Raw genomic sequence first — 18,197 nt, forward strand, 5'->3', positions numbered from 1 at the left:
TGTTGCAATGTCAGAAGGATAAAAACAAGAATAATTTTGACTGATACTGATGGGGAAAGGATCAAAGGTTCTTCGTGTTCCCCATAGGTAAAGGAAACACAAAACAAACCAAGTTTCTGTTCTTCTCCACCATGATGGAAGTAAACACAAACCAACCAAGCATAAATAAATTATTTGTAAAAGAAATGTGAAATAAACAAGTATGAGAAACTATTGCAACATTACTCTTTGTATTAAGGATAAATGTAGTAAAATTTGGAATGAAAACATGGTGAATTCACTGAAAGTCAACAGATCATTCTATAACATATTATTGCAACTCTATTTCACACAGCCACACACACACATACACTCACATACACACAGTAATGTTTTCAGTATTTGTGGTCTCTTTTTAACCCGTTGAAGACAAGACCCGAGAATACTCTGGCAATTGTCTATGGGAAATGTGTGTTTATATAGCAAAATCAGTCTCCTCAACAGGTTAAATAACCACCACCATGTGACACTTAATCTTGGCTTTCAACCACCTCTGCAGTCACTCTCATCTGGAATGTAGGTCACTCTTGAAAGTCCGCAGTATCCCCACTCTCTCCAGTAACGTACAGAAGAGAACGGACACCAATATCGAGACGCACACGAGGCTCGTGTGCACGCCATCGTAGAGGAGCTTTGGAGAGAACACACTCCAGACGAACAGGTGGTATCGCTGGACGGTTGCTAGGACAGTGTAGGAGGCCACGGGAAGGGCCCTACTCAAGGCCAGGGTGAAACATGATTCCTCCACAGCACTGGACAGTCTGTAGATGGACACATACACAAAAAGAGTCCTAGTGTTGGTCTATCCCACCAATCAAGTGCATTGTCGTACACTTCTTTGTGTTCATTCATACTTCGCTTCACACACTAATGAGGATGCTACATATTTTGTGAGCAAATTTCATGAACTGGAAATTGTTAGACAATTTTATGCGTGGCTACACTTGCAATAAAAAAATGCAGCAAAAGAAAGAGCAATCAGCATTTTTTTTTTTTCAAGTTGCACAAATAACAAATTCCCACCTTGGCAATGATATGCACACTTGTACATGGCACTTGGATTGCGAGAAGAAATATATTAGCGTATTGTGAATTTGGCAAATACCAGCCCGATCTCATTTTTCTCTTATTTTTTTAACTTGACTTGGTGTGTCTACATGTACCTTACTGTACATTACTGCCATGGTTGGGAGGGAATTAAGGCAAAAATGCCAACAAAACACCTTCGTCAAGCCAGGGCTTCGTACAAGGGTATATGAGGGGCTGTGCCAAAGTTGACAATCGAGAGAGTTTTCAATTGTTTTGAAACCACAAAACTAGAATTACTGCGAATATTAGGTACTTAGCCACAACTCCAAAAGTGTCCTGCAACATTTAAAAAACAAATACACTTCTGCTGACAAATACATTTCTGCCGAGGAATGAATTACCACTGATGCACACATAGAGAGTGACCCTTACCTATCTAAGTGTTGAGTGACCATATACACAGCTAGCCTTGTCAACCACAACAGAGGACCAGAGTAGGTAGCAATAAAAGTGAGACCACTGGCCAACATCAGGTTATAGCCTTCCAGACCAACATATCCAGCTGATATATCCATGGTGGCTGCATTATTAGAGTTGCCCTGGTAGGATTATGGAACATGGAGAAAACAAACACAGGAAGATTTATTCAGTTTGTCTGGAAACAAAAAACATATCACAAAACTAGGGGTTTATTCTTTAATACCAGTACTCTGTACTTACATAATAAACAAGTAGGGTTGCCCTGGTAAAATCACAGAACAAGGGGAAAAAAAAACCCCACAGGAATATTTATTCAGTGTGTCTGAAAAAAAAAGAACACTGGAAAAGGCAGATCGCAAAGCTAAATTTCTTTCTTTTTTTTTTCTTTTTTTTTATACATCCAGTACTCTCTTCTTCAAATAATGTAAATTGACTACAATTTTGTTATAATTAATTTTGTTTGTATTTATGTTTGCTTTTCATTCTTACTCAAAATGCAAGCTTACTTTAATCAGAGTATCTACATGGTGGTCACTTTCATTTCAACTTTGCTACTACGCAATGTTAAGTTGACACACACAGCCGTGAAATCAGCAATTATTGCTCGAGTGACATACGCCACTTAGTCATCAACAGCTATGGAAGATTCAAAATAGCCAAAGATGGAGACAAAGACATACCTGTCCATAGAAAGCAGCTTGCCCCATCCAAACATGCAGCAGTGTCACCACCCACAATTTCCACTGTAACCGTGGCAACAGGTAACCATGGACAGCGTACTGCAGTAGAACCAGGATGGCCAGTACAGCACTGTTGTGCGGCCGCAGTATGAGGGCAGCAAGCATTGTCAGGGCCGTGTGGAAATCGCCAAGGAGAAGTGCTGGAATACTAGCAACATCCCATCCTGATGGGGGCTGGGCCTCTGAGTCAAGAAACCCTCTCAGGCGGTCAGCGTGTGTCCGAGGAGGGAGGGGATTCGACACAAAGATCCTACCACAGTTTACGACACTGACCACCAGTGATAATATGATCACAGCGTAGGTAAACCATGCTTCTAAGATTCCACTGCAGGGTGAATTAAAGTGAGAAACACAGAATAAGGATGATTTCTTATTAACGGTAGCAATGTTCAATTTGTAGAAAGTGAAAGAAGCTGCAAAATGCGAGAATACTTGGATATAAATATGATGAATTCCAAAAAAATTGCATCATTAATGCCAAATACTCATTGCTTATAATAGTGGTCATAATCTAAGAATAATGAGTAGTGTATGTTCTACATGTACTTGACGCCACAGAGGAATAAAGGGATAAGTTTGAAAATGCTGAGAATAGATATAATTACGGCATAACATGATATATATAGATCACATCCATGTCTGCACAGAAATGAATAAAACGTGTCAGAAATAGGTAATATCATAAGATGATACATAAAACAAAATTGCTTAAGAATCAGTTCAAGAGACCATGCAAGAGATCCTGCTTTTGAAGAGGTTAAAAGGTTGACAAACTTAGTAGATTTGTTTTGAAAGTCTGTCAGAATCCCATATAGATGTAAATCATGTAGTTGTAAAATCAAACAAAAAGAACAAAACAAAAACAAGCCTGCTTACACTTGTTTGTCAAATATGTCAAGAAAACATTGTTCATTTCTTAGCTCAGTTTGACTGGCAGAAACAAAAGAAAATCAATATCTACATGTGGCTGGCTTTGATGGACAGGTGTAGTATTGATTTTCTGTTGATTCTTTGGCAGTTGCATGACAATTGTGGTCATAATTCTAGACAAAGATCAGAACTTGGTGAAGACACCTGTGATTTCTATTGTTTGGGGATTTTTTTTTTTAAATAAACAAAATCAAAAGAAACAATGGCAGGGTCTGGGGATATGTTTCTTTTGTTTTACACAAACACATACACACAGAACACCTGTTGAATGTTTATAGTTTTGAGGAGGGACAAAAGGGTAAGTTCAGGGACCTAGAATATTTAGACACAGAAACACCTGTTACTTGTTTTGAGTTCTGAGGAGTTTGTGGGTTTGCTGACCCTGGACCTAGTTTTTGTTTCTTTGGAATACAATCACAACATCTACTGTTAAAGTTTATTATCAAATCACTTATTTTTGTTATCATATAAGATCATATATTTTTTTTTTCATAGCTATGGTATAATCTGGTAAAGACTAGAAATCATGGGTAGTAAAGAACACATTAAGATATCTTCCTTCTATTCTTTACAACTCTGCACACAAAAATGGTATGTAGAACAGAAGTTGATTATTTCAAGTTGTACTGTGACTCATACACAAACACACAAATAAAGAAATACAATTGGTTTTTATTTTTTGCATTTAAAGGGATGGTATAGTATTGGTGGAGATAAGGATTGGGCTTTTAACATTTTTTGCACGACATCAAGAAACCACTTATGAAATAGTACAGGACATACTATTATAAGAGGAATTGAAAGTTTATTTGATGAAAATCGGTTTTGGAATGGCTGAGACATTCAAAAACAAAGTGAAACAAAGCGATCGTAATAAAAGGTGGGACCTACCTTTTATTAGGATTGCTCTGTTTTGGATATCTCAGCCAGTTTAAAACCAATTTTCATCAAATAAATGCTTGATACCTCGTGGGATTACTTGCTCTTTCATATTTCATAAGAGGTTTCTTATCATTTCACCAAAAATTGTTAGAAACCTGAAATTACGTCTCAACCAAAACTATATGATCCCTTTAACTCCTTTACTGTTTCTAATAGTAAACAGAGAGATTTATCATGTGGAATAACTCTGGGGAAAAAAACAACAACTAAAAACTCTCTTTATACCCCACTGGAGTGCTCATTCATATACAGAGTTATATGAAATCATGATCTTACTTGGGCGACGATGGAAGAGGGGCAGGCAAGGCAACTGTGCCCACAGCATTCCTGTAGAGGAGTGTTCCCACCAGTGATGCTGCCAGCAATGGCTGTTGTCTCCCCCTGCCCAGTGCGGTCACCATGTAGATGATGGTCAGTGATATCACCAAGAGGAGAGTTAGGTATGTCTTGTTCTCTAGCCTGGAATAAACAAAACAAATGAATATACTGTGAGATAGAGTCAAAATCACTTTTACAGTGTAACTCGTTCTGTGGAAAAAGAATTCCCATCTCACAATAACATAGCATGAATGGCTACTGACTGGACAATTGCCTCTCTAAAACAATCGCGCCATGGTCAATATGCCTAAGAAATTATCTGATTTAACCTGTTGAAGACGAGTCCCGAGTATACTCGGGCAGATGTCTATGGGAAATGCACGCAATAGCAAAATCGTTCCATCCTCAACGGGTTAAAAAACTAACAGTTGAATGTTGATTGGGGCTGTGCTCTTCAAGTTTGTGTTATTAACCCGTTCCTTACAGGAACCTGGTATACCAGGTTTAGAATGCTTTACAATACATCAATAATGTCTCACACGACTCCACCTTATTCTAGCCAAGTGGCCACATGCTAGACTCAACCACACTAAATATGAAAGAATCAAATACTGTATTCACCATATACGTTTGTGAGCATAACATTTCCAGACTCTTAAGACAATGTCACAAGAGGCTGAATATGCATTCAAGAACCACTGCAATTATATTCATATAAGAAAACGCTATTGTCCGTTTATAGAGAATCTTGAGCTATTTCTCACCTTGAAGGCTATACACATTACATTTCCATTATGGGAGGCAATATTTTCTTGCTTTGTCACTATTGCTAAGAAGCAATCAATGAATTTCAATCTACAAAATCACCAAATTTGTGAAAATAATCTCTGTGAAATATATTGTCTTTAGAATAGTAACCAACCTGACAAACCAGTCCCCTATGTCTGGTTCATTGACCCACTCCACCCCCGTTTGGTTCCAACCTCTCAGTAACCTCAGCAGGACGGCACAAGCCAGGGCACCCCCAACTAGACTTGGCTGCCAGGAGATACAGCCAGACACGCAAACCCCAAGCATCAGGGTAGTAGTCAGGAAGTACCACGTCTGGTGTTCCTCCTCCACAAAACTGCTGGATGCAAGGCTGTACGTGTGGAGCACACTCCCAAATATGAAAAAGATTTCTGTGCCGGTCTGTGTGGGGTACTGACAGAAGATTTTGAAACATAAAGGAACAGAGGTTTTCATATATGGCTATGATTTCATTTGATATATTTATTTATTTACTCATTCATGTTTTCTTTAAAAGATACAGGGTAGGCACATTCAGTTTGCTAACTGCTTTGTAAGAACCAAAAGAAAAAAAAAGTTTTTAACTGTTCCCACTGGAGATTGACATATTAGTGAAACATCAAATTTGAAACCAATAGACAATTATGGAAACATTTTCTTTCCCAAACAGAGAACTCGCTTCTATTAAATGTTCTAGCATGTTTTCATAAATACTCATTACATCATTACTTGTGTCTTTGCACAACAATTACTATAATTTGTCGCTGTATTATGAAAGGTCATGCACCTCAATTGTAATTACATGCATATAATGTATAGGCCCAATACAAACAGCAACAACAACAACAACAACAATATCCATATTAAAGGAAAATTGGAACAATTATGATAGCAACAGACAACAAAAAGACAATGTGAATTTTTATTTGCTTTGACCTTTGCGCATCTCCATCACATTGAGAATGAAGAGATACCTTAACTACTCTTAGGATAACGTAATTCTAAGAATGAAACAGACTTCTGAGAAAACACAAATGAGAAGATGGAGAATGACAAACCTTGCACATGGCAATAAGGTGGGTGTAGACAGTGGGTGGGGAGGACACTAGAAGCGAGGCTACAAAACCAAACGTCGCCACAAAGCTGACCAACAAAAAGATGGAAGTTCCAGATGACGAGCACAGTACGTCCCTGTGGGTGCCCCCCACACCACCACACAGCCCGACCTGGACAACCCCGGTTACCAGGCAACAAACCGTGAAGATGGCGGCCATATTGGTGAGGTGGGAGCTGGGTCTATTGGCCTGGGAGGATGCCATCTCAAGGATCAACACAAAGAAAACCTGACAGAAAAAAAAAGAAAAAAAAAACAGCAAAAGGAAATTATAGATTGCACATAAAAACTGAAATGAGAATGAGAGATTTTAATACACATTGACATCAGAGAAGAGTTCTTTTTTCCTATTTCAATGACTACATCATGCATTTTTTACCAAATCAGGAATGTAAATTTCCATCACTGTTTACATTGCACATAAAAACTGAAATGAGAATGAGAGATTTTAATACACATTTACATCAGAGAAGAGCTCCTTTTTCTATTTCCATGGCCAAGTCATGCATCTATGAGCAAATTAGAAATGTAAATGTGCATCATTGTTCACATAACAGAAATTTGAAAGATTCTGTCCAAAAGGGAAAGGAGTTGGCAAGTTTTGGGTAAGTATTTTTCAATCCATTCCTCCTCCACAAACAACTTGAATTTATGGTAACAAAGTCAAGTTTGGAGTTTCTTAATTTCTTTTTCATCCATATGTAAACAGAAGCCACTCTGCATAATTTTACAACACAGTTGGGCAATAAATTACATATCCATTGTCTTACCTGCTAGCTATCATGTGTCAAGTAGCTACCCACACCACACCCCCCCCCCAAAAAAAAAAAAATCTATAACAAATGCAAGCCATCTTTCTGTTTTTTAAAGCTTTGCTGCTCGCACAAGATCAGAATGCTGTATCTAAACAGTTCCAAGGTGAAGAAAACTAATCGTTTGCAGACTTTGCCATAAGCTCTAAAGAATCAGAAAGCGAACTCACCACCCACAGTAGAAAGATGCCAGAGATAATTGCATGCATATCATACTGGGAGAGTGATGCCATGATCCTATCTCGCATGGTGTGTAGTGCCTTCATATACTGCTCCACTGCTCTCTCCCCGAGGTCACGATGGACCTGAGATGCGACACCAGTCTCTACTTGCAACCACTTGGCGTGCAGACGGACAGCCTGCATTAGCTGCAGCTTGGCGTCTTTGGGGGAGAAAAGTTATGCATTGTACTCACACGTTAATTTAATAAGGTATCATATGTCTCATCAAAGTTTTTATATGCATGATTCCCTTTGCAGTAGACCACACTATTCAGTAGTAGCCACAGTGAGTTGTTGAAAATGGAACTTTAAATTTTGACATTTCAGGGTTGGTTGACAACTAAAAAATGCCATGAAAGCAAAAACAACAAACATCCAACATTCTAGTTATCACAACATTTCAGATACTTTTCTTGTTTTCACAATACGCTAGTTTCAACGTGTGAAACAGAAAATGATCTTTTCCATCTTGCAGTATTCTTTTAAAACACTTATGTCTTCTTTTAATTCTTCACTAGCGTGTCACAGTGGTTTCAGGGGGAATTGCTACATCATTTAACCCATTCCTTCCACAATTCTCTGAGTGCCTTTAATGCCTCCAAACGAGATTCTTTTTGCCCATCGACAGAAATGGCAGACAGGTCGGTAATCCACCTGTGTGAAAGCAGTCAAGCTGTACATTGTATCCCCCTTTCAACTACATGTGTCAGTGATCGCTATGTACATGTTCGTACAAGTTTACAGCAGAACAAGCACCAACTAAATCAGAAAAAAAGGTAAATAATACGGTGGAATATGCACTTTTCAAACAGAAGGAGAACAAATGCTGATAGAATAAACTCTGATCTTTTTATCAAACCAACATTTCTCGGCATTTTAACACAAAAAAAACCATGAATTTAGGCCACAAAAGCAGGCACTCTTGCCTTTATCTTGGGAACCTGGTATACCAGGTTCCCGTATATCAGTTGCTCCCACAGGAACCTGGTATACCAGGTTCCCGTAAGGAATGGGTTAATTCTAATTTTGTTTGTTTCATTTGTTTACTTTGCCCATTTGCTGACCTCTCACCTTCATCAACCCTGCCTGAATTTATCTGGTGCACAGCCATCAGCTGATACCCGTTCAGCTGCAGCGCCCTCAACTGCTCTTGCATTGCCAGGCTGCCATCAAGGGCCTGCGGAATGACGCACCCCAGGCTGTTCTGGGGGATGGGATGGCCCAGGAGGAGAGAGATGGTTGGGGCAAAGTCAATCTGCTGCACTTGGAGATTCGCCTCTAGCATTCCTGATATCAAGGGGAAATGATCATATTAGTAAAATATTGGAGGTAGAGTAAATCAGGGATGTTTTGGCAGGATATGTCGTGCAGCCAAATACTAATGGCTACACTTTAAATGGTTATTTTTGGAAACTCTCCTACACATTCATCAAACCAGACTTCAGCTGATGAGTAGGGTGACCTAGAAATCTGTAGCTGCACTGTGTAAATGATTGACACAACAGCATCAGTTTTACTACCACTGTGTTTGTAAACCTTCATTTGTTACTGTATCTACAACAGATTATTACCAGTGATACAATAAAGTCCTTGTTCAGAAAATTAAACAAAAAGGCAATTGGAGATGAGCAGGGCACAACAGATTTACAGTGTTTCACCCTTTGAAGACTAATTCTGAGTATACATGGCCAGGTGTCTCTTGGAAATGTGCATTTTGGCAAATCAGCTCGTTCTCAACAAGGGACATGTAAGAGAGAAAAAAAAAATATGACTCCTGTTTTTTATTGTGCTAGAAAGAAGAAAGATTAATTTCTTAATTATAATGTCAACCATGAAGCTTTTACATTAAAGCAATTCTTCCTTTTGTTCATTTGTTTGCTTCAAAGCTAATTTTCCTGGAGGTCATAGCAAAGGAGAACACATCATACCTCGACCCTCTGAGTAGGCAGAGCTGATGAAGACCAGAGGGGTAAGGACCTCCCCCTGTGAGGCCCCTCCGTGACTACCACCCTCACTCATTCCATGGTCACCACACAGGACCAGCAGGGAGGGGAGGGTGTTGTCCAAGTCCTGCCAAACATACAAGAGTACTCAGAGGGGTTAAGCAATAGCTGCTTGAAGCTGGCTCAACATCATATTTTCTGGTACACAGTGGACAGACTGTTTCATATTTCCTCTCTGCATATAAACATCAGTATACAAACAATGTGAATTATGAAGGGCATCAGTAAATAAGAATCGTCCACTGGACAATAACTTCAGAACAGTCTAAAAGTCATATTAACCCGTTGAGGACGAGTCCCGAGTATACTCGGGCAGGTGTCTATGGGAAATGCGTGTTGTAGCAAAATCAGTCCGTCCTCAACGGGTTAAAGATGATGCCGAATGTGTTATGGACTATTCAAAGGATATGGTGGGTGGATAATTCTACAAAAGTCCAACCATGTAATGGACATTACTTGTTTTAAAAAATGGTAACATGATTTTAATTCTGTGGCAGCCAGTTTTGTAAGATTCCACGCCCAACACCAATGTCGGAGAAGTTAACTGAACTGTACACAAAAACTACTGCAATGTAATGCAGCTATTAAAGTGCAGACAACTATTAATTCATTATTAATGGTACCAAAGTACATACCATTCATTCAATAAATCTATTTGGGGACTTACAAGGGTAGAATTTCCTAACCTGCTGGACAAGGGTTTGGTGGATGGTCTTGACCATCAGATCCATCTCCTTCAGCTTGGGCTGGACCAGTGGGCTGTAAGGTCCACCCAGGTGACCGATGTGGTCCAGGCCAAGGTAGTGGAGGATGATGGTGTCCCAGTCTGAACTCTTAAGGGCCGGTTCCACATTCCTGGTCACATTATTGTCAACCTGTGATCAGAGCAAATGCATCATTACAATACTGACAATAATGATAATAAAAAGGTCTTTTTTATCCAGGGTAGCCTCTTCAGCGTTGCCACTGCTCTACCAGAGGACCCTGCCAATACTATGATCCTAGCATAACCAGGTACAGTTTTATACACTTTGGTCAAGAGGGACATTATTGGTAAAAACTTCTTGTCCAGGGACGCATAGGCACTTGACAGGATTTGAACTTGGGACCTCCAATTGAAAGTCAAGAATCTTGCCCACAATGAAATAGTGCCGCCACTTCACATTAGAGAAAAGATGAGGACAGGGCCATTTCACATCGCTGGGTAGTTGGTACTTGTCTGGTAGAAGGTAACTGTCTGGGTAAAACATTTTGACATTTAGGCTTGTGGTCATCCTGCTATTAAAATTGCCACGGTACATTGTAGGTTTACCATTTTTATATCGTAGCAACAAGAAGACACATCAAGGATCAATGGAAAATACGTGTGAATTTTCTTGAATTTTACATTCATATTTCCGGCAGGTGTTCATGATGTGTAGTCTGACAAACTAACCTCAGTGTAGTCCGTGACAAAGAAGGACGTTGTGCCGTCAGACTTGTGGAAGTGACCTGGGAACATACGCAGCCAGGTGTCGTCGCCATAGAGATGGATCCTCTTCTGGCTGAGGTACATCTGGAGGAGGATGTTGTCCTCGTGGATCGCCTTCGAGTCCAAGTTGATGACGAAGTCAATGAACCCTGGCACTGTTCCTGTTGTAATGGCCTTGTTAGAATAAACAAACAAGTCAAAATACACATGAAAAAAAAAATGAAACCAGAAGAATAAAACGTGTATGGCCGCTGAGAAAAGCTCTGCAAGCACCAATCAGCACAGTTCTATTTAAACGCCATATCAGCCAATCAATCTCACTCACTGTGCATCACATGTTATAGCCTGACTTTTGACGCTATGTCAATATGCATATGTACATCGTAATATAAAATGCTGGAATATCACATTATGTAATAGGCAGCTAAATCAAAATTTTTATATTTGATTGAGCCAACAAAGGACTACCACTTTGAGCACTCAAGGTGATGATGGACTCATGTTATAGTTACAGATGCTTACGTGGCATGGTAACATATCCAAACAAAAAAGTGGGAAAAAATGAAAAAATTCATTCTTCATCATAAGTTTATGACATCCTATTAAACAACTCAATAGGTGTGATGGAAGAGTGAATAAAAAAAATAAGCAAAACTGAAAAAAAAAAAACATATCCAAACAAAAATCTTGTAAGAACATATCCAAATAATGAATATATATATACTACAGTCATTCTTCTCGACCAAGCAAGATTGTTTTTAGTACTGACTTTGATGGGAAAAAAAGAGACAAAATAGAAAAACAGATATTCAGTGGCAGGAAGCATTTTGTACAGATACCAAGTAATTATCATGAAAGCTTTCTTTATATCTAAATCTGGCTGTCTGTAGGCTTGTATTCAAACAAGTTACACCATGTAACAAAAAAGATACCAACCTTTATCCTTGGCATTGTCACAGTGGGAACATGAGCTTTTGCCACAAAGCTCTTGGTCTCCCCTTTGTCAATCAACTCCCTGGTGTAAGGCATCAGGGTTGGACCTCTATCCCCAAGAACAAAGTCTGCTCTGAAGCCATCAATCAGCATGATGACAAGTTGGCCAAACTTGGGTGGAATGGGCGGGGCCATCTCCGCATTTTCCTCCGCCCCCGCATCAGTCTGCTCTTCCTCGTTGAGGTCAACGTCGGGTCTCAGGAAGTCATCCCCAATATCATCACTGTCAAGCTCCTTTCTCGACCAGTTATCGGCGGCTTTGGCAGTTGGCTCGGGTGGGAGGTGCTTGAATGTGGCATGGCCATAGCGGGCTGTCGTGAGTGGGAAAAAGCCCTTCAGAAAGATGGCAAAGCCAAGGAATTCTCCAACCACACAGACGACAAGGATTAGGGTGCGTGCTTGAGTCATCACCGCCAGATACTACTTGTATGGAAGAAAATATGAACGAAGAATAAACGAGAAAAAGAGTCACATTACTCCAATAATCAGCTCACCAGATAGGGCTCGATATTAGCGGTTGCCCGGCCGGTGGCTGGAGGTCACTACAAATTGACGTCGGGCCACCAAATTTATCTTTTGGTGGCCTGATCGGGCAACCGAGATTCAAAATGGATTTGCTTTTATTTACTTTCTGTAAAACAACATTACAGTTACATTCTATTGTGAGAAAATAACAATCTAATAACATTTAGAAATATTACATGTACTACAAAGTACAATGCACCTTAAACTAGCTTTTGGTTCTAGCTTCTTCAATTAATTCAATCCCCCCCCCCAAAAAAAAAAAAAAGATGAATAAAATCAATACAATTGCTTAAATAACGATGTATCTTACATTCAATTAAATTTAGGTCATAAATCAATTCTGTTCTTTAAAAAAAGAAAAGAAAAGAAGAAGTCTTTGTAAATTAAATTTAAATTTATTTAACTACATGTATTAGTATTAACTAGACTCTAGTCTAGCTAGGTCTAGAAAACTTCAACAAGCAATTTCAATAATATGCCCGAACTGACAATGATGTTCAGGTAGGAAGTAAATTGATTTCGGCCCCCTAATCCAATCCCTTAAGCTCACTTACAAAGCCATACTGGGATGTTTTACTTGGGATTTACTCTGAGTAGGCCTATTTGTTACTGAAAAATTAATTCAGAAATGAAAATGTGCAATGCTTGGTGTCGACTTACACCAGTTGACATATGTGGGACTTACCTTAACTCTTTCGATGGAGGGCCAGCATATGACGTCTATGCTTGTAAAATAACATAAACAGACCACAGAATTCGGTAGGAGAGTGATCAGAAACCCTCTCCTCACTGATTCAATTACTAATAGTTTTCAAACTATGGAAAAGGACGGTGCCACAATGCGGTGAGAGAACGCTCCCTCTCGTCTTGTTTCCCCACTAGAGTCTAGACCAGTGCAGTAAAGTTTACGTGTTACCCGCGGAGTGGGCACGCTTGTAGGCTGTACTATCGTAGTTCCTGACGAGCAAAATCAGAATGGGTTCAGACGTCATTAAATTAATATTAATTTCTCTAGCTGTGAGGTTGCCTCTATTTTGTTATTTTTTATTAATTAATTAATTAATTAATTAATTATTATCATTATTATTGTTATCATTATTATTATTATTATTATTATTATTATTATTATTATTATTATTATTATTATTATTATTATTATGTTATATGATCATCATCTTATATTATCAGTTTGGCAATTCAACATACTAGTAATACAAACAGAAAATTATATTACTTGTGGTGAAAATACAAAATGGGTGTGAAATCAAAGGAATGGTTACTTTCATTTCGAAGGCCTAAATCATAAATTATAAACCCAAGAGACAACTTTTGCAAACCACCTTCCCCTTCACACATTGACATTGGGACCACAGGCCCAGGCCTATTCTTCTCTTGCCGTTTTTCTTGTAAGGATATTTTGGTAGTATGCTGTGCTAATACAATGCAGTTGCAATCTTTTAGGACAATTCTTGACTAGAATTAACTTGATCAAAAAATATGTAAGCACAGAGATGATTTTTTTTTGTAAAAATAGGATTAACAAGATATTTTCTTTTTTTTAGTAAATCAGTTCTAAAATGGTATAATGAGTAAGCTGATGTCACCATCACCTCGCATATTTTTTTTTCTATCGCATACAAAATAACTGACGAAAATTCAATTCTTCTACCATTAAAACATAGGGCTATTGTTATTCATAGTGTGTCCACTTCAAGATAATTATCAGCAAGAGATATTCAGATCTGAGATGAATGGGCACAACAGTATCATTGCGTTGAAAAAAAAAACAACAATGGATATTTCAAGATTTTATGTACAAGAAATATGACAAGCTGTTAGGCGATGACATCATCACGTCATTTGCATATTTATTTTGACTGTTAAAGAAATGATTTTGTAAAAAAAGAAAAAAAGAAAAAAAGTAGTTATGAAATTTCATGATTTCCCTAATTTCTACCCGATTTTGAATCAATTTTCAATTTTGTACATCGTAGTGTAAAATTGTACTTTCTCTTCAGACTAACTGTCAACTGGTCCTGATTTTCCCTAAATTCATATTGAGCCATTCTTACTTATGTATTTCAGCAGCCTTGTATTTCTCCTTTTCAACCCCGGATGTGTGCATGGATTGTAACAAACAGCGGAGTCACAAACAAACTTAGGCTTATGATTATCATTAGTCACTTATTTTTTTTTTTTATTGGGAAAAGTCAGGTACTAAAATAGTGTCAAGACTCTTTTTTAGATCTTCCTCTTGATTCACATTAAAGGCTAGAATGATAGCTAAGTCTATATCATCTCTCATTTAATCATGCATGATATTCAATCACGGGCATGCAGTGACATGGCAGGCTTCTTTTTTTTTTAAACAAGAGCGAAAATCATAACAGGTGACATTTACTTCTCCATGATTGCCGGTTTTTTTTTTTTATTTTGTTTGTTCTTTTTTTTTTTTATTCGAGTAGATGATTACAGTCGATGCTAAAGATGTGACTGGATAACTGTTTGACCAACAACGACAAAATGAAGACTATATAATACGTATATTTACATAATGCTGTATTTTATTCTAATGTCATACTTCTTTTTTTTTCCGGATCGATGCGCTTAGGAACATCAGTATTAAGCGCTATATAAATGTTATTCATTATCATTATCATTATATTCTTCTTACTATTATATTTGTTTCATCGTTTGCCTTAATAAGGTTTGTTGTATTCTAAATACATAAAATAGCCATTCTAAATACATAAAATAGCCAACAATCGCTGATGATACATCAACTATGAAAAATATAAAAGTGTTTCCCCTCTGAACTTTCCAGTTCAAATATGCGTATCCGGGCAATTACCCCTACAGAGGGCAATTACCCCCCGGCTAAATTATGGTTAGTGGTAAGGTTAGAGTAAAGATTAGGGTTAGGGTTAGGTTTAGGGTTAGGAGTTTGGGTTAGGGTTAGGATTAGGGCCAGGGGAAGGGTCCGGGGTAATTGCTCAGGGGGTAATTGCTCTAGACCCCAAATATGGTGTCATCTTACCATTTCAAAATCATGTTGGAAATACAGTATAATAAGCAGAAAATATGTCTGGAAGATTTTGATGAATCGCAACATGCAAAATGATAACTTTTCCCCTTCCTGTAAAATTTATAAAGTTTCGGGTTAATGTAAAATGGTCATGTACTTTTGGAAATTATCATTTCGTTCGCTCCTGCTTTCATGTTTCGCTCTATAATTTCTTGCATGTCATTTCTAGCGGCTCAGCTAGCAAGTTCACGCTGCTCGACCGCAGGGTCATGCATATGCATTAGATGACGTCACTGCTTAAACTGATTCAGCAGGGCAGGATTTATGTTCTGTGTGCTTCCACTGTTTGGAATTTGGTGCCTTGGAAATTGCTGATTACTGAGTGGATGTCCTCCAAGTTTGTCTCAAGTAAACAAGTTTGACATGAGCAATATCTATATTCAAGAACCTCCCACTAATGGAAAGGTAGGTTCGATATCAAATCATCCAAGTATTATCTTGATTGCTCGAAAAATAACATAAAAAATGACCTATGATACGAGGAGTTTAAACAGCGTGTCCCATACGCTGAAATATGTGTTGGATTGGACTGCACAGCTGCACAGGAATCATATCCCCACCATCTAGATCTAGTATATGTAGGTATAATTAGCTACAGTGCAGTGCAGAGCTCTGCAGTGTAATGCACATAGATTCTAAACCTATTTACTAGTATTATGTGACTATATTTTGTATTGCGAGAACTGGCTCCTATCCGTGTGCAGTATACTTGGGTGACCCGCACCTCGTCATAGTTAATGTTTGCCCATGATTGAATCACATTTCGCCGCTGAAATTCTTTGAAATCCAACTCACATACAGGAAAAATGCTGAAAATTCCAATGGAATCACAAGTTCACTGATCGATATTGAAAATTTGCAGCTATCGTCGTCAAAGGCGAACGATGCGAAAAAGTTGCGCGCTAAGGAAGGGGCCCGCAACTCGTCACCCGCTCTCCTATAGACTTAGCACGTAAAAGACGTGTGCGGGTGACCGTGATGTTCCCATAGACATACACGTAAAAGATGCGTGCGGGTGACATACAGTCAAACTCGGATACCTCGAATTCGTCGGGACTGAAGAAAATGGTTCGACGTACGCGAATTTCGAGGTACGAGTACGTCGAATTTTCTTCGACTTATCCGATGTTTATCGATGTTCGACGTTTATCGATGTTCAACAAGGTGTCTGTTATAGTGCCTACTGATTGTTTGCATGCTTGTCAATTTGAATTGAATCAACTTTTATATGAATGAATTGAGTGAAAATCGGAAATGAAATCAAAATTTCAGAAATAAAGATTTTGGTGGCCCGATCGCGCCACCAAAAAAAAAAAAAAGTCGGATGTTTGCCTTTACTTTTGAAAATGAACAGCGGTAACAATCGGTTACGTAAGATGCTAAAATAAATGTCAGAGTTTTGCGTTTATTTGTGGAAATGAATGATGGTAATATTCGACTCGGTATGATACTAAAATAAATGTCGGATGTTTGCTCATACTTTTGGAAATGAATAACGATAAGACTCAGCTCCGTATGGTGCTAAAACTGTTAGATATTTGATTTTGCGTTTGGAAATGAATAAGGATAACATTCGGCTCCGGAAAACGCTGAAATAAATGTCGAATTTTTGCTATGACGTTCGGAAATGAAAAACAATAACATTCAACTCCGTACGATGGTTAAATAAATGTCGGATGTTTCCTTATACTTTCGAAAGTAAATAGCAATAGCATTCGGCTCCGGAAGATGCTAAAATAGATGTCAGATGATCGTTTTTATGTTCGGAAGAAAATAGCAGTAATATTCTGCTCCATCATGTCCATATGATGCTAAAATAAGTGTCTCATGTTTGCTTTTAAATTTCGAAATGAATAACAGTAACATTCAGCTGCGTTTGATGGTAAAATCAATGTTTGATGTTTGCTTTGACGTTCAGAAAAGAGTAACAATAATATTCAACTCCTGACAATGATGAAATAAATGCTGGATGTTTGCTTTTATGTTCGAAAGTAAATTGCAATAACATTTAGTTCCGGAAGATGCTAAAATAAATGTCGAATGTTTGCTTTGATGTTCTGAAGTGAATAACAATAATATTCAACTCCGTACGCTGATAAAATAAATGCCGGATGTGTGCTTTTACGTTCGAAAGTAAATGTCAATAGCATTCAGCTCCGGAAGATGCTAAAATACATGTCGAATGATTGCTTTTACGTTTGGCATGTTTGGAAGTGAACAGCAGTAACATTCTGCCCCATACGATGATAAAAAAAATATTGGATATTTGCTACGGTACATTTCAAAATAAATATCAGTAACATTCAGCTATACGTTTCATGGTCCAAAATGTCTGATGTCTGCCTTGACGTTCAAAAATGAAAAACAGTAACATTCGGCTCCGTGCGATGATAAAATAATTGTCAGATGATTCATTTCACTTTCGGAAGTGGACAGTGCCCAGTAACATTCGGCTCCGTTCGATAATGAAATAAATGTCGGATGTTTGAAATGAATAACGGTAATATTCTGCTCCGTACGATGCAAAAATAAATAACAGATTGTTGCTTTAACATTTGGAAATGATTAATGGTGTTAATCCGCTCAGTTAGATGCTAAAACAAATAGCGGATGTTTGCTTTCACGTTTTGAAATGGATTAGGATAGTATTCAGCTCCGTAAGATCTAAAATGAATGTCGGTTGTTTGCTTTTACATTTAAAAATGA

General features: G+C 38.2%; 2 protein-coding genes across 2 annotated transcripts in view; one reads left to right on the forward strand and one right to left on the reverse strand.

Annotated features, from left to right (window-relative positions):
• Positions 1 to 503: 503 nt before the first annotated feature.
• On the reverse strand, positions 504 to 12,208 carry LOC139733690 (GPI ethanolamine phosphate transferase 2-like). Its single transcript, XM_071644503.1, has 12 exons — positions 11,825 to 12,208; positions 10,853 to 11,062; positions 10,104 to 10,292; positions 9,343 to 9,484; positions 8,486 to 8,701; positions 7,364 to 7,575; positions 6,326 to 6,610; positions 5,401 to 5,681; positions 4,437 to 4,619; positions 2,229 to 2,613; positions 1,501 to 1,667; positions 504 to 800 (listed from the first exon to the last, which is right to left on the reverse strand). Exons 1-12 carry the CDS (start codon positions 12,014 to 12,016, stop codon positions 545 to 547), a joined length of 2,718 nt encoding a protein of 905 aa, XP_071500604.1. The 5' UTR covers positions 12,017 to 12,208; the 3' UTR covers positions 504 to 544.
• Positions 12,209 to 15,773: 3,565 nt separating this feature from the next.
• LOC139733663 (spliceosome-associated protein CWC27 homolog) overlaps positions 15,774 to 18,197 on the forward strand; it is a 51,046-nt gene continuing 48,622 nt past the window's right edge. Inside the window, exon 1 of the mRNA XM_071644477.1 lies at positions 15,774 to 15,896. Coding sequence (XP_071500578.1) covers positions 15,855 to 15,896 — 42 coding nt within the window. The 5' untranslated portion in view covers positions 15,774 to 15,854. The remainder of the gene's footprint in view (positions 15,897 to 18,197) is intronic.

The sequence above is a fragment of the Diadema antillarum genome, unplaced genomic scaffold, assembly GCF_040938485.1.
Source record: "Diadema antillarum isolate AM-2024a unplaced genomic scaffold, OU_Dant_1.0 seq00000486_RagTag, whole genome shotgun sequence".
Classification (NCBI taxonomy): domain Eukaryota; kingdom Metazoa; phylum Echinodermata; class Echinoidea; order Diadematoida; family Diadematidae; genus Diadema; species Diadema antillarum.

Excerpts from the sequence above, each read along its gene's own strand:
- LOC139733690 (XM_071644503.1), bottom strand. The coding sequence starts at position 12,016 with ATGGCCCCGCCCATTCCACCCAAGTTTGGCCAACTTGTCATCATGCTG. Across the intron at positions 9,485-10,103 it reads ACCAAACCCTTGTCCAGCAG|GACTTGGACAACACCCTCCC; the intron begins GTTAGGAAATTC and ends TATGTTTGGCAG. Across the intron at positions 8,702-9,342 it reads TGCCTACTCAGAGGGTCGAG|GAATGCTAGAGGCGAATCTC; the intron begins GTATGATGTGTT and ends CCTTGATATCAG.